This window comes from Hypanus sabinus, chromosome 23 (genome assembly GCF_030144855.1).
Source record: "Hypanus sabinus isolate sHypSab1 chromosome 23, sHypSab1.hap1, whole genome shotgun sequence".
In the NCBI taxonomy this organism is placed as follows: Eukaryota; Metazoa; Chordata; class Chondrichthyes; order Myliobatiformes; family Dasyatidae; genus Hypanus; species Hypanus sabinus.
Genome location: NC_082728.1, coordinates 38,976,623 through 39,003,357, shown reverse-complemented (window position 1 = coordinate 39,003,357; position 26,735 = coordinate 38,976,623). Strand labels below are relative to the sequence as shown.

General features: G+C 41.4%; 1 protein-coding gene across 3 annotated transcripts in view; it reads left to right on the top strand.

Moving 5' to 3' along the window:
• The first annotated feature begins 1,617 nt into the window (after positions 1 to 1,617).
• LOC132380141 (E3 ubiquitin/ISG15 ligase TRIM25-like) overlaps positions 1,618 to 26,735 on the top strand; it is a 90,393-nt gene continuing 65,275 nt past the window's right edge. For 2 of the 3 annotated variants that reach the window (XM_059948754.1, XM_059948757.1), the window contains exons 1-4: positions 1,618 to 2,975; positions 18,938 to 19,033; positions 19,127 to 19,357; positions 20,188 to 20,359. In XM_059948754.1, coding sequence (XP_059804737.1) covers positions 2,400 to 2,975; positions 18,938 to 19,033; positions 19,127 to 19,357; positions 20,188 to 20,359 — 1,075 coding nt within the window. In that variant the 5' untranslated portion in view covers positions 1,618 to 2,399. The remainder of the gene's footprint in view (positions 2,976 to 18,937; positions 19,034 to 19,126; positions 19,358 to 20,187; positions 20,360 to 26,735) is intronic. The other variant, XM_059948756.1, reaches the window with a different exon arrangement.

The window sequence follows — 26,735 nt, the reverse complement described above, 5'->3', positions numbered from 1 at the left end:
GCAGTAGGAAGAGATTTGACGAAATCTCCATTTCAATGTGGATAGAGATATTTTAAAAAATGCATAGTGTGGACGCCTATCGTTTTTACGCGAAACCGGCGTTTTCAAAACTAACCAGTCTAGTGTGGATGTAGCCTGAGATCTTCGGGGAAGACACAGTTTAACATGGAAAGTTTGCTGGGATATCAGAATCAGGTTTATTATCACCAGTATGTGTTGTGAAATTTGTTAACTTAGCAGCAGTACAGTACAATGCAATACATGATAATATGGAAAGAAAAAAATAAGTACTGTACTGTAAATCAGTTACAGTAAATACACACACACACATATATGTACATACATATATATGTATATTAAATAGTTAGATTATAATAGAGCAAAACAGAAATTTTAAGACCAAAAGAGCATAATATATATAAATATGAGATTGTGTGCATGGGTACGATCAGAAACAAGAGGAAACTTGCAGACGATGGAAATCCAAGTGACACACACAAAATGCTGGAGGAACTCAGCAGGCCGGGCAGCATCTATGGAGATGAGTACAGTTGACGTTTCGGGCTGAGACCCTTTATCAGGCCAGGAGAACAAAAAACCTGGTAATGCTTCTCCCCCCCCCCCCCACCCCATTCCTGTAACTGCCTATTACCTCCCTCCTGTGCTCACTCCCCCAGACCTCCGATCTCTCCCCCACCAATCAGACTCCCCCCTCCTCCAGCCCTGCATCTCCCTCCCCAGCTCTCTACCCCACCCCTCCCCCCAGGCCCCACCCACCACCCCATGCTTTTTCCTCCCCATCCCTCTCCAACTCTGACTCCCCATCCTCTCCTCCTCAGTGCCGATGTAGTATCCCGGCCTGAAATATTGACTACACGACCCTCTATGGATGCTGCCTGGCCTGCTGAGACTCTGCAGATGCTGGCAATCCTGGATTAACCAAGAAGGGTTCTGTGGATCCCAGGTTGGGAACCCCTGACACAAAATGCTGGAGGAACTCAGCAGGTCAGGCAGCATCTGTGTCAAGGGCTTCCCAACCTGGGGCCCACAGAACCCTTGGCTAATATTAAGGGTCCATGACATAAAAAAAAGATTGGGAAACTGTGACCTATGGAGTCAAAATCCCCAGCCTAGACCAATCATGAAGGCTGGACTGAGGAGAAGAGTGGGGAGGACGAGGCACGGGGTGGCATGTGGGGCTGGGGGGGGGGGGGGGAGATATGGGGTGGAAAACTGAGGGGGATGCAGGACTGAGGAGGTGGGAGCAGCACCTGAGGGAGGTAATGGGCGGGTACAGGGATGGGGTGGGAGAGAGGAATGGTGAGGGGGGGGGGTATTACTGGAAGTTTTTTTTCTCTCCAGTCCCGATGAAGGGTCTCAGCCTGAAGCGTCAGCTGCACTCTTTTCCATAGATGCTGCCTGGCCTGCTGAGTTCCTCCAGCATTTTGTGTGTAACGTGAGTTCAATCTCCATTTACAAATCGTATCGTAATGTATATATAATGATTATCTGAAAAGCATTGGACTTTTTGATATCGTTTGAGTTCTTTTGTCGGGGGGAAGTTCAGTCTCCTTGCTCCGTACTCCACCTCAGTAGGTGGCGGTAATGCTCCCAATGCCGGCCTGTCAACCGCCATTAAACTTCACAGAGAAAGAGTTGGCGTTTTCGTGAATCAAGGGGTCAAGGTTCCTGCCGGGCGAGAGGCCGAGGATTCCGGCACCCGACAAGCGAGACACACCGGTTTTTACGGATCCCAGCATCCCTGAAATATCCCGGTGTCTGAGGATTATTCCGGCGTCCGACGGGAGAGACATCTTGGTGTCTGAGGGGAGAGGTATCCCGGTATCTGAGGGGGGAGATATCCTGGTGTTTGAGGGGAGAGATATCCCGGTGTCTGAGGGGAGAGGTATCCCGGTATCTGAGGGGGGAGATATCCTGGTGTTTGAGGGGAGAGATATCCCGGTGTTTGAGGGGAGAGATATCCCGGTGTCTGAGGGGAGAGATAGCCGGGTGTCTGAGGGGCGGGCGTTGCAGGAAAGCCTGGTGTTTGTTTTTTTCTTGGAGGATTGATTCTGGTGTCCGAGTGGCGAGGGGCTGCAAATCCTGGTGTCAGTGGGCCAAGGGTGACCGGGTGTGTGCCGGTCCCGGTGCCGGGGGACCGGGTGTGTGCCGGTCCTGGTGTTTGAACTGAGAAAGGATCCAGGTGCTGAGGACAGAGCAAACACTGGTGTTTGAGGGAGAGATCTCGGATTGACGGTTGAGGAGAGCAGATCCGGGTGTTTGAGGGACAGGAGGTGGTAATTGCTGTCTTTTCTTTTGGGCAGGGGACAACCTGCAGCCAAGAATGGGCTGGGAGTCAAGCTGAGAACCTTTGGCCTCAGCCCTAGTCTGGCCACACCATGGCTGTAGCAAACCTCTTCTCCCTGGAGCAACAGCTGTCCTGCTCCATCTGCCTGGAGATCTTCAGCAATCCTGTCAATCTTCCATGTGGACACACATTTTGCCTGGACTGCATCCAGAAAACTTGGGATCAGAATCCCATTGGCTTGGTCAACTTGTGCCCACAATGCCGGGCTGCCTTCACCACCAGGCCCAATCTGCAGAAAAACATTGTCCTATGTGGGATTGTGGATGAGTTCCACAAGATGGGCCAGAAAGCAGCCAGGCTGACCTTGGTGGAGGACATCCCATGTGATTCTTGCCTCAACGGGTCCAAGGCAGCAAAGTCCTGTTTAGTCTGCTTGTCTACATTTTGTGAGGTTCATCTCAGGCCACATCTTGAGGATAAAGCCCTTCGGGACCACCAGCTCACTGACCCGGTCAGGGATTTGGACAAGAGAAAATGCAAAATGCACTCAAAGTTCCTTGAGTTCTTCTGCAAGACTGATCAGATGTGCATCTGTAGTCTTTGCATCCTGCATGCACATCGGGATCACAAAATTGTTACCCTGGAAGAGGAGACCAGTGAGAAAAAGGTAAGCCCCACTTATACCCCATTTAATATGTAGAACAGTATATTATGGGCCCTTCAGCCCATGATATTGTGCTGACCTATATAAATCTTCTCCATGATCGATCTAACCCCTCTCTCCTACACAGCCCATAACCTTCCCATTTCCTTTCATCCATATACAGGGATGCTGCCAAAAAAAAAGCGAAAAAGTTTAAGACTAACATGATCCTGTAATGCTGAAAGACCAATAAGTCAAACAGGGTTAGGACAGTGTGGTAGTGTAGTGGCAAGCACTTTACAGTACTGCTGACCTAGGTTCAATTCTCACCACTGCCTGTAAGGACTTTGTACACTATCGTGACTGCATAGGTTTCCCCTGGGTGCTCCAGTTTCCTCCCACAGTCCAAATAGTTGTTAGGTTAATTGATCATTGTAAATTGTCCTGTGATTAGGCCAGGATTAAATAGAGGGTTGCTCACTAGTGTGGCTTGAAGGGCCTGTTCCACGCTTTATCTCAATAAATAAATAAAAAGGTTTGTCTCAAGAAATAATGAGGATTGGATCATGAAATGTAAACAGGCAAAGTCTTTGGACTATCAAAGGCCTTCAGAAAATCCAAGTACACACCATCAACTAACTCTCCTTTGTCAATCCTAAAAGTTATTCTTTCAAAGAATTCAAAAAGATTTGTCAGGCAAGATTTTCCCTTGAGGAAACCATGGGCTATTTTAATGTGTGCCTCCAGGTACCCCGAAACCACATCCTTAACTATCGACTCCCAGCATCTTCCCAGCCACTGAGCTCAGACTAATTGGCCTATAGTTTCCTTTCTTCTGCCTCTGTCCGCTCTTGAAGCGTGGAGTGACATTTGCAGTCTTCCGAAACCATTTGAGATTCTAGTGATTCTTGAAAGATCATTACTAATGCCTCCAAGATCTCTTCAGTCATCTCTTTCAGAACTTTGGGATGTATACCATCTGGTCCAGGTGACTTATCTACATTCAGACCTTGCAGTTTCCCAAGAATCTTCTCTCTAATAATGGTAACTTCACACATTTCATGACCCTTGAGACCTGGAACTTTCACCATGCTGCTAGTGTCTTCCACATTGAAGACTGATGCAAAATACTTATTCATTTTGTCCACCATTTTCTTGTCCCCCATTACTACATCTCCATCTTTGTTTTCCAGCGGTTCAGTATCAACTCTTGCCTCTTTTATACATTTTACGTATCTGAAGAAACTTTTGCTATCTCCAACTTTTGGCATCTTCTTTAATGTTACTGGCTAGCTTACTTTTGTATTCCATCTTTACCTTAATGAATTTTTTCGTTCTCTTTTGTTTTTAAAAGCTTCGCAATCCTCTAACTTTTCACAATTTTTGCCTTATTAAATGCCCCCTCTGGCTTTTATGTTGGCCACAGTTGTGTCATATTGCCTTTAGAATACTTCCTCTTTGGAATGTATATATCCTGTGCCTTCTGAATTACTTCCAGAAATTCTAGCCATTGCTGCTTTGCCATCATCCCTGACAGTGTTCTTTTCCAGTCAACCTGGCCAATTTCTTCCTTATGTCTCTGTAATCCCTTTTACTCCACTGTTTTACTGATACGTCTGTCTTCAGCTTCTCTTCAAATTGCATGGTGAATTCAATAATATTATGATCCCTTTCCCCTAAGGCTTCTTTTAAATTCAGCTGTCTAATCAATTCTGGTTCATTGCACAACATCCAATCTAGAATCACTGATTCTCTCCTGGGCTCAACCACAAGCTGCTCTGAAAAGCCAGCTGGTAGGCGTTCCAGAGATCCTTGCTCTTGGAATCCAGCACCAACCTGATTTTCCCAATTCACCTTCATATTGAAGTCCTCCATGACTATTGAAACATTGCATGTATTTTCTCTCCTGTAATTTGTAGGCTATATCCTTACTACTGTTTGAGGGTTTGTATATAACTCCCATCAGGTCTTTTTACCTCTGCAGTTTCTTAGCTCTAACCACAATGATTCAATATCTTCTGACCCCATGTCACTTATTTCTAATGATTTGATTTCACTTTTTCACCAACAGAACAACACTACCCCCTCTGCCTTCCTGTCTGTCTTTTCAACACAGTATGTATCCTTGGACATTGATTTGCAGCTATAATAGTCTTTCAGCCACGATTCAGTGATGCCTACAACATCATTCATGTTTTACATAGTTTTCCTTTCCCTTGATTAAATTCATCACCTCTCTCGACATCCAGAGTTCTCTTACATTGCCATCCTTGTTCTTCCTTCTGTTTGGAACATACCTGTCCTGCACTCTGCATCTGGTCTTCAAACGCCCTCCACATGTCACATGTGGACTTGCCCAAAATAAGCTGATCCCAGTTAACTCTCCCTACTTACTGCCTAATGCTCTTGTAATTTGCCCTGCTCCAATTTAATACTATCCCACAAGATCTATACTTATCCTCATCTATAGCTTTCTTAAACCTCAAGGAGTGTGGTCACTATTCCCTAACTGTTCAGCCACTGAGCTGTTAGTCAGCTGGCCAGGCTTATTACCCAGGACCAGGTCCAGTACAGCCCTCGTCTTGTTGGACTATCTACACTAATTTAAGAAACCCTCTTTGATGCATCTAACAAATTCTGCCCCATCTCAACCTCTTGCACTAAGAAGATTCCAGTTTATTGTAGAGAAATTGAAGTGCTCCATGACAAGTACACTTTTTTTAAACCTTCCCTTAATCTGCCTGCACATCTCTTCCTCAATGTCCCTGTGGCTATCGGGAGGTGGTGGTGGGGGGTTAGGATCTGTAGTACAATCCCAACAGAGTGATTGCGCTCTTCCTAATAAGTTAAATTTTTGCAGACTTAATGGTATGTCCCCTCTGAGTTCAGCTGTGATGTTGTTCCTGATTAGTAGTGTAATTCTATCCCCCCATTCCTTTTACCTGCCCCTCTGTCTTTTCTAAAACATTAAAACCCTGGGACCCATTCCTGTCGCCCTCAACCAAGTCTCTTAATGGCCACAACATCATAGTTCTGCGTACTGATCCATGCTCATAAGTTCATTACCTTTATCCATAAAACTCCTAGCATTAAAATAGACAAACTATAAGCTATCCATCTCATCTTATCTATTACTTTGCTCCTGCCTGTTTTTACTGGTCCTGACATCTACCTTCCTCTCCATCCCTCCACTTTCTGACCTGATGCTCTGGTCCCATCCCCCTGCCAAACTAGTTTAAACCTTCCTGAGTAGCACTGCGAACCTTCCTGGATATTGGTTCCTCTCCAGTTCAGGTTTAACCCGTCCTTCTTGTATAGGCCTCCCTGCACGAGAGGAGGTTTCAATGATCCGAGAACCTGAAACCCTGTCCCCTGTACCAGTCCCTCAGCCACTCATTCATCTGTATTGTCATCCTGTTCCTGCCCTGACTAGCACGTGCCAAGGAAATAATCCAGAGATTACTACCTTGAAGGTCCTGCTGTTTGACCTCTTTGCTAGCTCCCAACTCTTACTGCACAGGACCTCTTCCCTCTTTCTACCTATTGTCATTACTGCCAATGTGCACCATGACTTCTGGCTGCTCATCTTTCTTCTTGAGAATCTTTTGCAGCCGCTCTGAGGCATCCTGGACCCTTGCACATGGGAGGCAATACACCAATCTGGCTTCTCTTTTGTGGCCACGGGATCTATTGACCGTCCCTGTTACTATCAAGTCTCCTATTAATATTGCTCTGCTTGACTTTACCCAACCCTGCTGAGCCTCAAGAGTCGGCCATAGTGCCACAGGGCTGGCTGCTGTTGCTGTGTGCTCATTGGTCATCTACCCTCCCCCCCCAGCAGTATCCAAAGGGGTATACTTTCTGCTGAGGGGAACCGACATAGGGGAACCCTGCACTGACTGCTCTCCTTCCTTCAACAAGCTGTTATATTTTCCAGCAGAATATTGTTTTCTGAGAAATAGCTCTTGATTTCTTCAAAAATCTTTAGACCTTTGGTATCTGTCTTAAGCTTTAAGGTTAAAGGCATTTCCTCACTGGCCAGATCATCATTCAGAAGCTGAACATAAGTCATCATATAACCATATAACAATTACAGCATGGAAACAGGCCATTTCGGCCCTTCTAGTCCATGCCGAACGCTTACTCTCACCTAGTCCCACTGACCCTCACTCAGCCCATAACCCTCCATTCCTTTCCTGTCCATATACCTATCCAATTTTGCTCTAAATGACAATACCGAACCTGCCTCTACCACTTCTACTGGAAGCTCGTTCCACATAGCTACCACTCTCTGAGTAAAGAAATTCCCCCTCATATTACCCTTAAACTTCTGCTCCCTAAATCTTAACTCATGTCCTCTTGTTTGAATTTCCCCTACTCTCAGTGGAAAAAGCCTATCCACGTCAACTCTATCTATCCCCCTCATAATTTTAAATACCTCTATCAATCAAGTCCCCCCTCAACCTTCTACGCTCCAAAGAATAACTCGTTCAATCTTTCCCTGTAACTTAGGTGCTGAAACCCAGGTAACATTTTAGTAAATCTTCTCTGTACTCTCTCTATTTTGTTGACATCTTTCCTATAATCCGGTGACCAGAACTGTACACAATACTTCAAATTCGGCCTTACCAATGCCTTGTACAATTTCAACATTACATCCCAACTCCTGTGCTTAATGTTGTGATTTATAAAGGCCAACGTACCAAAAGCTTTCTTCACCACCCTATCCACATGAGATTCCACCTTCAGGGAACTATGCACCTTTATTCCTAGATCACTCTGTTCTACTGTATTCTTCAATGCCCTACCATTTACCATGCATGTCCTATTTGGATTATTCCTACCAAAATGTAGCACTTCACACTTATCAGTATTAAACTCCATCTGCCATCGCTCAGCCCACTCTTCTAACTGGGCTAAATCTCTGCAAACTTTGAAAACCTACTTCATTATCCACAACGCCACCTACCTTAGTATCATCTGCATACTTACTAATCGAATTTACCACCCCATCATCCAGATCAATAATGTATATGACAAACAATATTGGACCCAGTACAGATCCCTGAGGCACACCACTAGTCACCAGCCTCCAACCTGACAAATAGTTATCCACCACTACTCTCTGGTATCTCCCATCCAGCCACTGTTGAATCCATTTTACTACTTCAATATTAATACCTAACGATTGAATCTTCCTAACTAACCTTCCATGCGGAACCTTGTCAAAGGCCTTACTGAGGTCCATATAGACAACATCCACTGCTTTACCCTCATCAACTTTCCTCGTAACCTCTTAAAAAATTCAATACGAGTTGTCAAACATGACCTTCCACGCACAAATCCATGTTGACTGTTCCTAATCAGACCCTGTCTATCCAGATAATTATATATACCAACTCTAAGAATACTTTCCATTAATTTACCCACCACTGACGTCAAACTGACAGGCCTATAATTGCTAGGTTTACTCGTAGAACCCTTTTTAAACAATGGAACCACATGAGCAATACGCCAATCCTCCGGCACCATCCCCGTTTCTAATGACATTTGAAATATTTCTGTCAGAGCCCCTGCTATTTCTACACTAACCTCCCTCAAGGTCCCAGGGAATATCCTGTCAGGACCTGGAGATTTATCCACTTTTATATTCCTTAAAAGCGCCAATACTTCCTTCTCTTTAATCGTCGTAGTTTCCATAACTTTCCTACTTGTTTCCCTTACCTTACACAATTCAATATCCTTCTCCTTTGTGAATAACGAAGAAAAGAAATTGTTCAAAATTGCCCCCATCTCTTTCGGCTCCACACATAGCTGTCCACTCTGATTCTCTAAGGGACCAATTTTATCCCTCACTATCCTTTTGCTATTAATATAACTGTAGAACCCCTTTGGATTTATTTTCACCTTACTTGCCAAAGCAACCTCGTATCTTCTTTTAGCTTTTCTAATTTCTTTCTTAAGATTCTTCTTACATTCTTTATATTCCTCGAGTATCTCATTAATTCCATGCTGCCTATATTTATTGCAGATATCTCTCTTTTTTCTAACCAAGTTTCCACTATCTCTTGAAAACCATAGCTCTCTCAAACTTTAAATCTTTCCTTTCAACCTAACAGGAACATAAAGATTCTGTACCCTCAAAATTTCACCTTTAAATTATCGCCATTTTTCTATTACATCCTTCCCATAAAACAAATTGTCCCAATCCACTCCTCCTAAATCCTTTCGCATTGCCTCAAAGTTAGCCTTTCTCCAATCAAAAATCTCAACCCTGGGTCCAGTCCTATCCTCCATAATTATATTGAAACTAATGGCATTGTGATCACTGGACCCGAAGTGCTCCCTCCGTCACCTGACCTATTTCATTCCCTAACAGAAGATTCACCAATGCCCCTTCTCTAGTTGGTACCTCTATGTATTGCTGCAAAAAACTATCCTGCACACATTTACAAACTCCAAACCATCCATCCCTTTTACAGTATAGGCTTCCCAGTCTATGTATGGAAAATTAAAATCTCCCACGATCACAATCATGTACTTACTACAACTATCTGCTGTCTCCTTGCAAATTTGCTCCTCCAATTCTCGCTCCCCATTAGGTGGTCTGTAATACACCCCTGTAAGTGTTACTACACCTTTCCCTTTCCTCAATTCCACCCAAATAGTCTCCCTAGACAAGTCCTCTAATCTATCCTGCCAGAGCACCGCTGTAATATTTTCTCTGACAAGCAATGCAACACCTACCCCTCATGTCCCTCCGATTCTATCAAACCTGAAGCAATGAAATCCAGGAATATTTAGTTGCCAATCATACCCCTCCTGCAATCATGTTTCACTAATAGCTACAACATCATATTTCCAGGTATCAATCCATGCTCTAAGCTCATCCACCTTTCTTACAATGCTCCTAGCATTAAAATAAATGCATTTAAGAAATTCTCCACCTCCTCCTCTCTGTTTATCTCGAACATTACAAAGAACTTTACTGTCTTCTTTTTCTTCCTTCTCCCAGACATCTGTTCCTACACTCTGGTTCCCCTCCCCCCTCATATCTAGTTTAAATCCACCGGAGCCTCTCTAGCAAACCTACCTGCAAGAATATTTGTCCCCCTCCAGTTCAGATGTAAACCGTCCCGCCGGAACAGGTCCCAACTTCCCTGGAAAACTGCCCAATTATCTATAAATCTGAAGCCCTCCCTCCTGCACCATGTCTTCAGCCACGTGTTGATCTGCACTATCTTACTATTTCTAAACCCACCTGCACGTGGCACTGGTAGCAATCCTGAGATTGCTATCCTATAGGTCCTGTCCTTTAAACTCACCTTTCTGGACCTCCTCACTCTTCCTACTCCCGTCATTGGTCCCTACATGGACCATGACATCTGGCTGCTCACCTTCCCTCTTGAGAATACTGAGAAGTCGATCCGAGATATCATGGACCCTGGCACCAGGGAGGCAACAGACCATCCAGGATTCTTGATCTCTTCCACAGAACCTCCTATCTGTCCCCCTAACTATCAAATCCCCTATCACTACTGCTCTCCTCTTTTCGCTCCTTCCCTTCTGAGCAGAGGGTCCAGTCTCGGTGCCAGAGACACAACCACTGCAACTTGTCCCTGGTAGGTCGTCCCCACCAACAGTATCCAAAACTGTATGCTTATTGTTGATGGGAACGGCCACAGGGGTGCTCTGCTCTTCCTGTCTATTCCCCTTCCCTCTCCTGACAGTCAGCCAATTACCTGTCTCCTGGCTCGTAGGGGTGACTATCTCCATGAAACTCCTGTCCATTTCTGCCTCTGCCTCCGGAATGTTCTGAAGTTCATCCAGCTCCAGCTCCAGTTCCCTAACACGGTTTGTCAGGAGCTGCAGCTGGATGCACCTTTTGCAGGTGTAGTCATCAGGGACAGCTGTGCTCGCCCTGAATTCCCACATACTGCAAATGGAGCACTCAACTGCCCTAACTGCTGCCTCCATTACCTACTCCTAAGCTAATTAGATTGATTAAAGGAGCTTACCCGGCCTTACCTCACCTGGAGTGAAGCTCGTACTCAGCCTCTGCTTGCTATTTAAATTCTCCCGCTGCCTCACGCGCTTCCGCAGTTGTGCCCCATTCAAACCTCGCCTCTGCCTGTTCTCACTGAAGCCCGATTGAGCCAAAGCCATCCCACACTGCCTCAGTCCACTCCGACGATGGCCGCTACGATGTTGGCCGCTGTATATGGTGGTCTTTCTTTTTAAACCTTTGGCACGCTATGTTACACGCCTGCGCAGTCTAGACTTTGCTGCGATCAGTTTTTAAAAAAAAACAGCTTCTCTCTGAGCTTCTTTTACCTCTTCCCTCTCTGCCTCTTGCTGCGACTTAGCCTCAGTCAGGTTTCAGTATCACGTTATGTGATTTTGTCAATTTGCAGGGCAAACTTCTTACAGTTGTGTAACTAGTTGTTTCTCCACATTGTTTCTCCAATCTGACATTTTATCAATACTCCTCGATACTGATGAGTTGCTCAAAGGGGCAGCTTGCATAGTTTGATTTGTGCTCAGATTCCTAACAGTAGAAATTACAACAGAGGCTGCAGGCAGAATCAATATATTGATTACTTATATGATATTATATATTTATATTATGTGGATTGCCAGCTTTCGCAATTCTGTTTGAAATCTCATCGGATGCAAGTAAACCTCTATCTTGGCTGCATTTTCACTAAACATTTGCTTTACCGTCAGCCTTGATTGAAAATTATCAAGTGGTTTTTTGAAGTTGTCTTTCTTGAGCTTATGTGCTTCCTCAGTTTACATGACTGCATGCTTTCATTTGAAAGTGCAGTCATACAAATCAGACACAGTAGCATCCTTTTGTCCTGTGGGGATGGAATAAAACCATGGGTAAGGTGATCAATGGAATATTGCCAATATTTTTCTTTGCTGGAGTATCCATGAGTAATCTGATATTAAAAAAATGTTTGTGCGCATGTGTGTATACATACATAGTAACAACAACACAATTACGTGAGTACCGAAACCTAGTAAACATTTAAGAATTGTAATAAGTGCAATCTCACGTGAAAATATATCTGTATTGAATATGCATGTGAAAATAAAACTACCTTTTTAGGTAGCTCTTAGATACATGTCATAAATGTTAAAAAAAAATCTGTTTAAAAAAAATATTATATATGCAAATGTAAACACTGGCCCAGATAGATTGGAAAGACAGGGCGTTAAGAGCTGAGTGAGGTTGGACCACTCTAGGCACCAAGCTGATTTGGAGAATGGTTTCTTTGGCAGCGAAATCTAGGCCTGAAGCAAATTGCTGGGCAGTGTACTCTAGGCTTGGAGAGATTTGCCATGGTGACGCACAGGTCTTGACACGAGGTATGATTTACTGTTCGGACAATTTAAGCTCTGGCGTGGATAGACTGGGGGCTCCTCTCTTCATGATGTTGATGCTGTGAGACTGGACCCGGCTGCTGTGGTTTGTGTCTGCAAACTTTCTGGCGATTTGCCCTGCCAGTATGTGAGGCTTTGGGCCTAGTCCAGGCTGCTCCGGGAATCTGGATCTATTCAATTTGGTTTGGAACACTGCAAGTACTTGCTTCTGTTGTTTGCATGTTTTGTGCTTTTTTTCCCCCTCTTTCTCTGTGCATTGGGGTTTGGACTTTATTTTTTTTATTAGGTTCTTTTAGGTTTTTTCCTTTGTAGCTGCCTATAAGAGTCAAGACTCAAAGTTGTATAATTTTTACATTCTTTGATAATAAATGTACTTAGAATCTATGAATTCTATGTGGCCACCATAAAGAGTGTGTACTCACCAAGTACTGTGAATTGAACTCCCTTCAAAATATGATAAATATCAGGGATTTAATAGAAGTTGTATTGGGTTCTCACCTCTACAGCCTAGCCATTTCTGGCAGTAACCCCACTGCAGTAACTGTAGCCTTCGCGTTTTGTAAGTCTTAACATGCATGGGTCAGTGGAAGGCAGACAGAACCAGCCTCCTGCTGCACACTTGCTGATTGACCTTGCCCGACCTTCAGTCTTTTTATGATATTCATAATGGTTTTAATTAGATTAAAACTACAGCATGGGCCATGCCAGGCTTTCCGTATAATCCCTTCTGATAAAGTCTTTGATATGGAAACATGGTAACTTCTGACATCTTTTCAGTTGAAATTAGACGTGGATGTAGTTATCTATAACAAAGTAATCATAATCACGAGCTGATGAAGTACGTTACGGGTTGTCCTGTTGGGTCACGCCTGGCTGTTCACTGTCTAATCAGTGATGTGGGGGTGGATGTGGAGCGGGTCTCGGTAAGCTATTCTGGAGGGTGTGAGTGGTGATTTGTCTGGTCAAGTAGGTGCAGAGATAACAGTTGACATGCACCACCCCTCCCCCACATACATAGGCTAAGCTGTTTTTCTGCCTTTAACATCATCTAGCATATTTTCCCATTCGTTTCATTCAGGGTTCCAACTAAATTAAATTTGTTCATTTATTTCTTGTATATTTCAGTAACATTTCATTAAAACTGTAAACTTATGGCCCATTCATTAGTTCCCATGGCCCTTACGAAATCTGTCATGGCTCCCTGGGGCCCAATTGATAACCACTGACCTAGGTCACTTTCTCAGCTTTTTCTCTCCGAGCTTTGGTTCCTAAAAGAACCTTTGGTTCTAACTTTTCAAGTAGAAGTTTTTCAATCAAATACATGATTCCAGACAACTCAGCACCTTTAGCCTCCGACTGTTCTTGCCTGTTGAGCCAAAGCCTTCCATTTCAGCAATTGCCATTTCCACAATAGTTGAACTGTTTAATCCTAAGTACTGTCTATTGAGCCTTGCTGAGTTACTAATAACCCAAGCAATCTGCTGCTGCACAGAAAGTCCCGGCATGTCCACCTTGCTTTTTAAAACCATTGTGTAAAATCCAAAAAGAACTGGCTCCAGCACATTCCCTATCTCCTGCTTTGCAGAAGGTATCGAGAAGCCGTGCTTGCTTTTTAAAATTGACGCACAAAGCCCACAAGGAACTGTCTCCAACTCTCTGCAATCTCCCAGTCCGCAGAATGTCCCAACAGGCCCCAAGTGCTTTTTAAAACTGGCCTGTAAAGTCCACTAGGAACTCTCTCCATCTCCTTCCATAACCCAGAAATATGCCCTTTGTTAAATTAACAGGTGACTGTAAATTATTCTCAGTGATGGTGGGTGCCAGGGAATTACAAGGCATTTATAGAGATATGTAAGTGAACACAGTGCTTATAAAAAGTATTCATCTTCCTTAAAAGTTTTCGAGTTTTATTGTTTTACTACATTGAATAACAGTGGATTTTTTCATCAAAATTTTGGCCACCCAGATTGGAAAACATGCTACCTCAAATCATTTGAGGACCAGACCGGATTTATTAAAAATCGTTATTCATCTTTTAACATTAGAAAATTAATTAATATAGCTTATACTCCATCTAGAATCCCAGAATGTGTCATTTCCTTAGATGCTGAGAAAGCGTTTGACAGAGTTGAATGGCCGTATTTATTTAATACGCTTCAGAATTTTAATTTTAGCCCGACATTTATATCGTGGATTAAATTAATATATTATAAGCCTTTGGTTTCGGTTCTTACCAGTAATCAAAGTTCTCCCTTTTTTCAGTTGTTTCGTGGCATGAGGCAAGGCTGCCCTTTAAGCCCTCTACTATTTGATATTGCTTTGGAACCCTCAGCTATTGCTATTCGTGATTCACCTAACATTTTTGGTATTACCCATGGGGAAGGGACATATAAGCTATCATTATATGCCGATGATTTGTTACTATATATCTCTGATCCTGAGAAATCTATTCCTGTTTTATCTTTGCTTGCTCAGTTTAGTAGCTTTTCTGGCCATAAACTGAATCTTAATAAGAGTGAATTATTCCCATTAAATACGCAAATTTCAATTTATAAACCTCTACCATTTAAAGTAGTTACAGATAACTTTATCTATTTGGATATTAAAATTACCAAGAAACATAAGGATTTACTTAAAGTTAATTTTTTACCTTTAATTGACCAGATTAAGCAAATCATTACTAGATGGTCCCCATTGTCTTTGTCATTGGTTGGTCGAATCAATGCTATTAAGATGATAGTTTTACCTAAATTTTTATACTTATTTCAAGCATTACCAATTTTTACTCCTAAATCCTTTTTTGATATTATTGACTCTAAAATATCTTCATATGTATGGCAGAATAAAAATCCTAGATTAAGTAAAAAATATTTACAGAAGTCTAAGAAAGAAAGAAGGTGGTTTGGCTTTGCCAGACCTAAGACTTTATTATTGGGCAGTTAATACCTGATATTTAATATTTTGGACACAGGACTTGTTGGCAATACAAAGCCTTCAATGGGTAAATCTGGAGTGTAAATCTATACAAGGTTTTTCATTGGTCTCTATCTTAGGATCTTCACTCCCCTTTGTCTTTTCTTAACCGAATAAACAAATGACTAACCCCATAGTTAAATATATACTATGAATGTGGTTTCAATTCCGTAAATTTTTTGGTTTGAATAAGTTCATCTTATCAAGCTGTATTATATCTAACTTTCTTTTTCAGCCCTCTGTTATGGACCAAGCCTTTGTGCCATGGAAAATGAGGGGTATAACATGTTTTCATGACTTATTCTTAGATAATTGTTTCATGTCCTTTAAACAGCTGTCTAATAAATATAATTTGCTTAGAGCCCATTTCTTTAGATATTTACAAATTAGGAACTTCTTGAATAATATGTTGCAGTCCTTTCCGAATTCATGCCCAATTGACATTACAGAAAAAATTCTAGGTTTAAATCCCTATCAGAAGGGTTTAACAGCCATCATTTATAATATGATCATGAAAATACAGTCAGGGTTGTCAGATAAAATTAAGAATGAATTGGAAAAAGAACTTCAATGTCCCTTACCTACAGAGCAATGGGAGAAAATTTTACAGTTAGTTAACTCCTATTTGTGCCAAACATGTTCTAATACAATTCAAGGTGGTACATAGTCTAAGGACAAACTTGCTCGATTTTATTCTCACGTTAATCCAATCTGTGATAGATGCCATTCTGAAGTAGCCTCTTTGACCCACATGTTTTGGTCTTGCCTTTGCTTGCAAAAATACTGGAAAGATATTTTTGGTATCATTTCAACAGTTCTGAGTTTTAATTTGCAACCTCATCCTATTACTGCAATTTTTGGCTTACCAAGGGTGGATAACAGTTACTTATCCCCCTCAGCTCGGCGGATGATTGCGTTTGTCACACTAATGGCTAGAAGATCCATTCTACTGAACTGGAAAGAAATTAATCCCCCGACTACATTTCAATGGTTTTCCCAAACTATATCTTGTCTGAGTTTAGACAAAATCAGAAGTGTCATTCTTGACCCTTCGGTCAGATTTGAAGAAACCTGGAGATCATTTATTCAACATTTTCATATGAACTAAACTGACCTTTCCCGAACCTTTTTTTTATCATCTTTAGTTATTTGGATAGAGGTGTGGAGTTATTGACTGTACTGTGTATACCTGATATGATACAATAGCCCATGTTGGTTAAGTTAGTTGGTTTTTTTTTGGGGGGGGGTTTACTTTTGTAATACAGTATGAGTTTGGGAGGTTATTATATTTGTGTTATTGACTGTTTGTATTTGCATTCCAACCTTATTAACTATGTACTCTCAAGCTCTCTGTATTTGCTGTTTTTCTTCTGTTTGTTTGAAAATCAATAAAAAGATTAAAAAAAAGACAGTGGATTTAATGTCTATTTTTGTCACTAATCAGAAAAAGACTTTTGTATTAAGTGAAAACAGATCCCTACAAAGTGATCTGAATTAATTACAAACATAGAACACAAAATAATTGATTGCCTAGAGCAAGCCAGCCTCAAAAAACTGAATGAATGTGCAAGAAGGGGAATAGTGAGGTAGTCCATCAGGAGACCTATGACAAGCTTCAGTGGCTGAGATGGGAGAGACTGCGCATACAACTACTGTTGCTCAGGTGCTTCACCAGTCACAGCTTTATGGGGAAAGTGGGAAGGAGAAAGCCACTATTGAAAGAAACTCACATGAAATCTTGGCTAGCGTTTGCCAGAAGGCATGCGGGAGACTCTGAAGTCAGCTGGAAGAAGGATCTATGGTTTGATGAAGCCAAAATTGAGCTTTTTAGCCATCAAACTAAACGCTATGTTTGATGTAAGCCAAGCACCGCACGTCATCAAAAATACAACATCTCTATTGTGAAGTATGGCGGTGGCTACATCATACTGTGGGGATGTTTCACTGCAGCAGGCTCTGCAAAGTATGTGAAGGTAGAAGGTAAAATAAATAGAGGAAAATACAGGGAAATCCTGGAGGAAAACCTGATGCAGTCTGCAAGAGAACTGCAAGTTCAGAGAAAACTTGTTTTCCAGCAAGACAATGACTCCAAGCATAAAGCCAAAGCTACACAGGAATGGCTTAAAAAAGTAATATCCTGGAATGGCCAAGTCAGAGTCCAGACCTCAATCCAATTGAGAATTTGTGGCTGGACTTGAAAATGACCATTCACTCATGATCCCCATGCAATCTGACAGAGCTTGAGCAGTTTTGTAAAGAAGAATGGGGAAAAATTGCAGTGTCCAGATGTGCAAAGCTGATAGAGACCTATTCACACAGACTCAAGGCTGTAATTGCTGCCAAAGGTGCATCTACTAAATCCTGACTTGAAGGGGGTAAGTAATTAAGCAATCAATTATTTTGTGTTTATTAATTGTAATTTAGATCTATTTGTAGAAATTTGTTTTCACTTTGATACAAAACAGTCATTTCTGTTGAGTAGTGTCAAAAAAGCCAAATTAAATCCACCATGATTCAGTGTTGTAAAACAATAAAAAATGAAAACTTCCGGGGGGTTAATACTTTTTATAGACACTCTAGGTTACAGAGAAATTGGTGGGGAATTAGATTGGTAAAAGTAAAAGTAAAATTTATTATCGACATACATAAGTATTTACAGATAAAGAAATACAACAGAGTTTATGAAAAACTACATAAAGATGAGATTGCTCAGAGCTAATGTAGATTTGATGGGCTTAGTGGCTTCCTTTGCCATTAAAGAAATACACACACAACATGGACGTCTGTGACCATTTGTGTTCCTCATTCATGTCTCTTTCTGTGTCTCCACCATCATAAGCTATTTGCTTTCATCCATTCTACATCCCTACCTTCTGAGCTCTGACTCCTCCACCACTCCCTTCTCCTGGCTACAACAGAGGCTTCTTTGGACCTGCAGATGCCACTCTCCTAACACCTCTCTGAGCTGGCTCCATTGCCCATTAGCCTTCCCTTATCACCAAGCACCCTCTCTCTACCCTTCCCTTTCCCTAACTCAGCTCTGTTTGCCTAGTTTTTTCCTCTCTTTTATTTCTAGTTATCCACTATGAGTCTCTTTCTCAGCACTACTTCTCACTTGTATATTCTGGGTATCGTGCCTCGGAGAGGAGGCCTTGATGCAGGGTCTCAACCTGTGGTATAGGTTATCCGTTCTGCTGCTTGCTTCTCTGAGTTCTTCCACCACTTTGTTTTTGCTTCAGTTTCCAGCATCTGCAGCTGCTCATGTCTCCAGCATCCTAATACCAGCCTTGAAAACAGGTTTGGATCACTAATTTTCACTAGCAAAAAAGTACAGTGCTTAGTCACTTAAAGCCCTTCACTGAGTGAGCAAATGGCCTAACCCAGTACAGTAAGAATTTTGACCGATGTTTCCTTCAAATGACAGTTTCCATGCACTTTGTGTGACTCATTTGGTAATTAGATCATTGAAAGCTGCATGGTTCAAAAGAAAAACAAAGGGTGATTGCAGCTCTTATATGTAGAAGTTCATTGTGATTTAAGACTAATATATTTAAATTGACATCTTTTGGCACATTTATTGCGTTTGGATAAATACTAAAAATGTGATTATGTTCTCTATTCAGAATCTTCTTCAGGAAGAAAAACTAAGAAGGCTAAACCAAATTGAAGATATTAATATAGCAATTCTTAAATTAAAGGACAATATCACTTCTATCAAAGTGAGTATCAATCCTACCTTTATGTGTTTTTAGAAGTATAGTAGTAGTTCTGTTCTGAGTGTTTGTATTTGCAATCTTCCCTTCCTTAATCAGGAAACAACGTGTCAGGTGAGATCTGACATTGATAAACACTTTGATGATCTGATCAACTGCATTAAAGAGTCGCAGAACATTGTAACAAACATCATCGACAGTGAGGAGGCTGTTGCCTTGGCACAAACTGACAGCATCCAGAGCTGGCTGAGCCGGAGATGCATTGGACTAAAGCGGAAAACTGATGAAATAGACCAGCTCTTGAAATCTGATGGCATTCAACTCTTAAAGGTAGGCAAAATCCTGAACAATGAATATTGTGTAACAATGATCTGAAATGAATGTCAGTGACTGAAAGCCCTAAGGAATCTGAAGGCAAATGCCTTTTTGAAGGGCATGCATTTGAGTGCATGCCTGTATCACTAGTCTGATGGGGAAGCTTCTTGTGTATTATGTTCATTCCCTGATTTCCAGATGGCTTTATAGAAGCTTGGATACCTTCTAGCCTCTTAAGTTACAAAGCACTTATAGATTGCTGGAACTCCTCATACAAAGTTCCTTCCCCCACTCCATATTCAGGAAGTTTGCTCTGTTGGTCTCATTAGATCACATAATGGAATTTGGTTGGATGTCATCTTGTGTAACCAAATGTTAACTATGCTGCCTAACCTGTTGAGATCCTACAGCATTTTATGTGTGTTGAGAGAGAAGTGAGTCTTATTTCTGATTAAGTAGATGTTTGTTGCATGCCCTTCGATCCTGAATCAAGTTGTTCCTGTCTGTCTGTTAGAAAATACCCTTTAATTGTCATCTAGAATTCTCCTATGATTGGAAAATCTTGTGCTTTAAGGAATTCTGTCCAGGCAGCATATGCAATAATGTTACTACTGATTTATTGAGCTAGCGTCCACACCTCTCATTAATGGGAGGTCCACTTTCTATCATCATGGATGGGAAAATGAGTGGAGCAACAAGACAAACCAGTTAGCCCATGTGGTGATCACTTTTAGTTGGTAATGAATCTGTGGAGAAAAAGAAGCATTCATTATTCACAACTGTAAATTGTGCAATTTATATAAGAGTAAGTGATGTCCTAAATCTTGTGATGCTTTGCTTTGTAGGAGTTTCAAACTCTGGAAGAAATGGAGACAGATCAGGTTTTACCCACGTTGGACACTGATATTGATAAACAGCTCTCCAATTTAAAGTGCATAATTGTCGAGCTGACTAAAGATATTATGGCACAACTGCACAGAGCCTGTCATGAGAAGCTGCCTGCAAGTAAAGAAAATGGTATTACCTTTTTATTCTCATATTTTCCCAATCTCTTTCTACTCGGAAGGTGTTGATGGCATTCCATGAGCCTTCCAATAAGGATGATCAGTCCTCATGTTGAATCTTGGCAGATTACAGTCAAATCTGATTTTGTTCCCAGTGATCTTTCAATCCCGCACCCTTGGAACCTCTCTCCTTCTCTTGTATATTATTCCTGAAGGTGTCTGTCTGGAAATTCTGGTGCGTTCTAAAGTGTTTTAAAAATTAAATCATTGTAGTGGGATAAAACTGTTGTGAACATTTACTCATCCCATCAATTGGGAATTGGTGCCAACAGATCAAACAAGGCAGATGTCTTGCTTTAATATGTTAAAGACCACAGCACCAGTAGTGAGGACCAAGAAGGTATGGTCAAGGGAGGCAAAGGAGTACAACAGTACTGCTTTGAGTTAGTGGACTAGACAATATTCAGAGATTCGTCTCTAATCTGAATTAATACGCCACAGTTATCACCAACTTCATTAAGACCTATGTGGATGAGTGTGAGGCTTCCAGAATATTTTGGACGGACCCACAACAAAAGCCGTGTATGAGTCAGGAGATTTGTAGTCTGCTGAGGGCTAGATCTGTAGCATTCAAGACAGGTGATCCAGAACTATACAAGAAATCCAGATACAACCTTCGAAAGGCTTTTTTAAGAGTGAGAAAACAATTCTGATTGAAGTGAGAGATGGAATCGGATGCACAGCAACTCTGGCAGGGTTTACAGACCGTTACTTCATATAAAGTATGAAATCTAACATCAAGAATGGTTGTGATGCCTCACTCCTAGATGAGCTAAGCACCTTTTATGCATTCTTTGAAAAGGAGAATAAAACTACACCTGTGTGAGTTCCTGCAACGTCTGGTGACCCTGTGATCTCTATCACATCAGAATATTTTTCATGAGAGTGAACCCTTGCAAGATGTTAGGGCCTGATGGTGTACCTGGTAGGGCACTGAAAATCTGCGCTGGCCAACTGGTGGTAGTGTTCAAGGACATTTTCAATCTCACTGCTGTAGCCGAGTTTCTCATCTGCCTCAAAAGGACGACAATCATACCACTGTGTAGGAAGAACAACGTGAGCGACCGCAATGACTTTTGCCCAGTTACAGTCGCATCTACTGTGATGAAGTGCTCTGAGAGGTTGGTCGAAGCCACAATCAGTTCCTGCGTGCTCAAGGATGTGCAATTTGCCTATCACAATAGGTCAACAGATACATTTAATGTCAGAGAAATGTATACAATATACATCCTGAAATAATTCTTCTTTGCATCTATAAAAAGAGGAGTGGCCCAAAGAATGAATGACAGTTAAAACGTAAGAACCCCAAAGCTTCCCCCTCCCACGCACAACCAGCAGCAAGGCAATGCCTCCCCCACCCCACCAGCAAGAAAGCATCTGCACCCTCCACTGAGCATTCAAGTATGCAGCAAGCATCAATAAAGACACTGACTTGCAGTACCCCAAGAAGTACTCAAGACTGGGTCCCATTCCCGAAGTCAGAGTGTAACTCCAGGTCAGGTTTTTCAAAAGAACCTTGAATAGGTCTACAGCAGATCTCACTGGCCTTGAATCACCTGGACAATCACAATTCCTACGGCATGCTGCTGTTTATTGATTACAACTCCGTGCTCAACACCGTCATATCCTCGGTACTAATCAGCATGCTCTAAAACCTGGGTTTCTGTATCTCCCTCTGCAACTGAGTCTATCACCTGATAACTTGACATACCACAGCTCTCTCTCTCTCTCCCTAAAATGGGAAAGAGAGGTGTCCCCGTTTCACAGTGAGAGGGGAGACATAACAAACAACTCGCTGATTTATGATGTTAAAAGTCTGTTTCATCACTTTTTCCGAGTTCTGCACCCAGAGAGACGGCACCAGAAAGGCACAGCTGTCCGGACACACAACCCCCAGCAGCTAACCCGCTGCTCCTGATGTTCTGTGTCCACCCACAACATTTCAGTCAGGGGCACCGGCCTAGAATCAGAACGTCTTCAGAACCACGAAAATCCAGAACCCTGAAGACATGCTTGCCTTCCAGGTCTCGTCCTTGGGATATCAAAATGCGGCCAGTTGTGAGGCCCTGAGACTGGGTCCCATTCCCGAAGTCAGAGTGTAACTCCAAGTCAGGTTTTTCAAAAGAACCTTGAATAGGTCTACAGCAGATCTCACTGGCCTTGAATCACCTGGACAATCACAATTCCTACGGCATGCTGCAGTTTGTTGATTACAACTCCGTGCTCAACACCGTCATATCCTCAGTACTAATCAGCATGCTCTAAAACCTGGGTTTCTGTATCTCTCTCTGCAACTGACTTTCTCATCAGGAAACTGCAGTCAGTGCAGATCAGAAATAACGTCTCCTCATTGACAAGCAACACTGGTGCACAAAATTGAATTGAATAGAAACTATATGTTTAATTTTTGGCTGGTTTACAGACCAGTATCCTGTCTCAATTGCGCTTGATGAGATTTTTAATTTCAATTCAATGAAGGGGCCTGGGATACAACTGAAGTCATTTAGATACAAAGTAATGAAAAGGACATTGAAAAATGAATGGAAGAATTTTGAAAGTGTTAGCTTTGTCTTAAGTCATTAAAATCTCTTGAGTGTTAAATGGCTAATATTTATTAGGTAGTTCTTGGCAGGTTTAGTAACTAGTGATTTATCTCTGTTAATGTGCATTGGGATTTCTGATGACTGAATTAGTCAATTTCAAAACCTAATTGGAAATAGTTCCATAAATTTAATAGTTACATGGGTTTATGGTATCTGGCTCTACCACAATTATTGATCTAGTCATGTTACATTTATTGAAGAGATCAAGTGCAGCAGTCAGCTCAGTCACCTATGCTACCAGTCCTAATTCTGAGAAAGGATTGCAACGTTTGTGCACAAACAGAAGAGCAGAGAAGAGAAATTAGTTGATCTGCAGTATAGAGAATTATGATAATAACCTGATTTCAGTAATGGTTGTAAGATGGAAAGTGCACTTTCAATGACTTTTTTTGAGTAGTCTATAGAGCGGTGATTTCACCGTTTAGTGCCCCCAAAAGTACAGGAAAAAATCTGTACTAAACAAGTGTACTGAACAATGATGGCAATATAGCAAAAGCAACAATAGACTCATATTTTCATTCCATTAGGACTCATGGGGCTGTTGTGAAAAATTTGCAAGAGGCTGGTTTATGGAAATCATAAACTGGATATGACATTAACATAGAATAGAAACATAGAAAACCTACAGCACAATACAGGCCCTTCGGCCCACAAAGCTATGCCAAACATGTCCTTACCTGAGAAATTACCTAGGGTTACCCATAGCCCTCTATTTTTCTGAGCTCCATGTACCTGTCCAGGAGTCTCTTAAAAGACCCCATTGTATCCGCCTCCACCACCGTTGCCGGCAGCCCATTCCACGCACTCACTACTCCGCATAAAAAAAACTTACCCCGACATCTCCTCTGTACCTACTTTCAAGCACCTTAAAACTGTGCCCTCTTGTGCTAGTCATTTCAGCCCTGGAAAAAGCCTCTGACTATCCACCCAATCAATGCCTGTCATCATTTTATACACCTCTATCAGATCACCTCTCATCCTCTGTTGCTCCAAGAATAAAAGGTCGAGTTCACTCAACCTATTCTCATAAGGCATGCTCCCCAATCCAGGCAACATCCTTGTAAATCTTCTCTGCACCCTTTCTATGGCTTCCACATCCTTCCTGTAGTGAGGTGACCAGAACTGAGCATGGCACTCCCAAGTGAGGTCTGACCAGGGTCCTATATAGCTGTAACATTACCTCTCAGCTCCTAAGCTCAATCTCATGATTGATGAAGGCCAATGCACCATATGCTTTCTTAACCACAGAGTCACCTTGTGCAGCAGGCTTGAGAGTCCTATGGACTCAGACCCCAAAGATCCCTCTGATCCTCCACTCTGCCAAGAGTCTTGCCATTAATACTATATTCTGTGATGACTATATTACTATATAGAATACTATATTCTGTAATGACTATATTCTGTTATTGTAATTGACCTACCAAAATGAACCACCTCACATTTATCAGGGTTTAAATCAAAAGGAAAGGCAGAAGAACCATAAGGATTGAGAATAGAATTAGGTCATTCTACCAGTTGAGTGTGCTCTGCCATTCCGATATGGCTGATTTATTATCCCTCTAAAACCCATTCTTCCACCTTCTCTTCCTAACCTTTGACATCCTTACTAATCAAGAACCAATCAACCTCTGCTTTAAATATGCTCAATGACTTGGCTTCCACAGCTATCGGTGGCAATGCAGATTTAGCATCCTTTGACTAAAGAAATTCCTCCTCATCTCTTTTCTAATTGGATGTCTTTCTGTTCTGAGGCTGTGCCCTCTGGTCCTGGACTCCCCACCACAGGAAGCAACCTCTTCGAATTCACTCTATCTAGGCCTTTCAATATTCAACAGGTTTCAATGAGATTCCCCCCCCCCCCCACCCCATTTTTGTTTGGACAAGGGTTTAAATGAGAATTGAAATATTGGAAGTTCATATATGTAAATACTTAACATTGAGAGCTGACGTGTTGGGCTGAGACCCTTCATCGGAGCTAGAAAGGAAGGGGGCAGAAGCCAGAAAAAGAAGGTGGAGAGACAGGAAGGAGTACAAGCTGGCAAGCTAGCAGGTGGAAGCTGAGATAGAGTAGGTCAGATAAAACAGAAAATAAAAAGGCAAAACATTGGTATCATTTAAGAGAAAAAATAATTTAAGTGGTGAATTTCAGTACGTTGATTGAATTGAGTGTTTATTTGAAATCCAGTTATTTATTATCTAATTAGACTTTGAGTACGTGGAAATAAACCATTGCATTGAACTATTGTCCTTGTGGTTAAAATCCTGTTATATTTGTCATGCTGACTTGCTAGGTCATTTTAGAGGGCAGTTTTGAGTCAACCAAATTAATGTTGGCCTAGATTGATAAAGGACAAACAGGGTAAAGGTACTAGATTTTTCTGAAGGATGATTGCTGTACCAGATAGGATATTAGTTTCATAATTAGGGTAATGGAAGTGGGATTCATGGTTTCGATGTTCTAGCGTTCATTTTATGGATCTCTTGAGTCATGGATGTTTATGAAGAGTATGAGTTTCAGGATGTATACAGTATACATTCTCTGATATTAAAGGAACCTAAGTAATCATCTTTTATTCTTTTAGTTTCATTTTCAATTTTTTAAATTAATTTTTCAACAGAGAAAAAAATACAAATCAGAGGAGAAGTTTTAGCAAACACATAACACAAAAAACGTAGAAATAAAAAAAATACTGTCGAGGTCAATTAAATATAATGTTAAGCTGTTGTATATAGTATATAAACAAGAAACCACAACTCCTCTTGACAAATCGTAAAGAGAAAAAAAAATTGGATATTTTATTAATAAGGAGGAAAAAAACCCCGCTAAACGAACCTAAAACAAACAAAAAAAAAGAATGGGCAGTTCATTTGAGGATAAAATTAGAAAAAAAGAAGAAAGAAAACATCCCTCCAGTCATCTCCGAACCTTCGCGGATAAGGAGGAACAAAAAAAAGAAAAAAAAAAATCCCTTAAAAAAATTTTTTAAAAAAATTAAATCATATGAAAATATTGAATAAAGGGTCGCCAGACTTGCTCAAAGTTAAAAGATGTGTCAAATGTCTGGCTTCTAATTTTCTTCAAACTTAAACAGGACATAATGGAGGAGAGCCAGTTAAAAACAGTAGGTGGATTAGAATCTTTCCAGTATAACAAGATAGCTCTCCTGTCCAGTAAAGTTGAAAAGGCTATCACATGTTGAGTGGAAACAGGAACTCTACCTGTTTCCTCTGAAATAATTCCAAAGATTGCCGTAAGTGAATTGGGTTGTAAATCCACACCTATAACTTTTGGTAATATTCTAAACACATCCCTCAAATTATTTAACTTTACACAGGACCAAAACATATGAGTTAAAGTAGCCACCTCAGCGTTGCATCTGTCACAGGTGGGGCTTATATTAGAAAAAATATGCGCTATTTTATCTTTAACATATGGGCCCTATGCACTATCTTAAACTGATTTAGGGAGTGATGTGCACAGATAGATGAATTATTAACTAGAATAAAGTGTACTCCATTGATCACCTGAAAGTGAATGTTGAAGTTCTATTTCCCAAGTACGTTTAACCTTATCATTAGGCTTCATACGTGCATTCATTAACTGTTTATATATAATAGTTATTAATCGTTTTTGAAATGGTTTAAGCTGGAAAATAGCATAAACCAAATTTGGTGAATAAGCCAATGGATATTTCGTTTAAAAAATCACGTAAAAAATTCCTAACT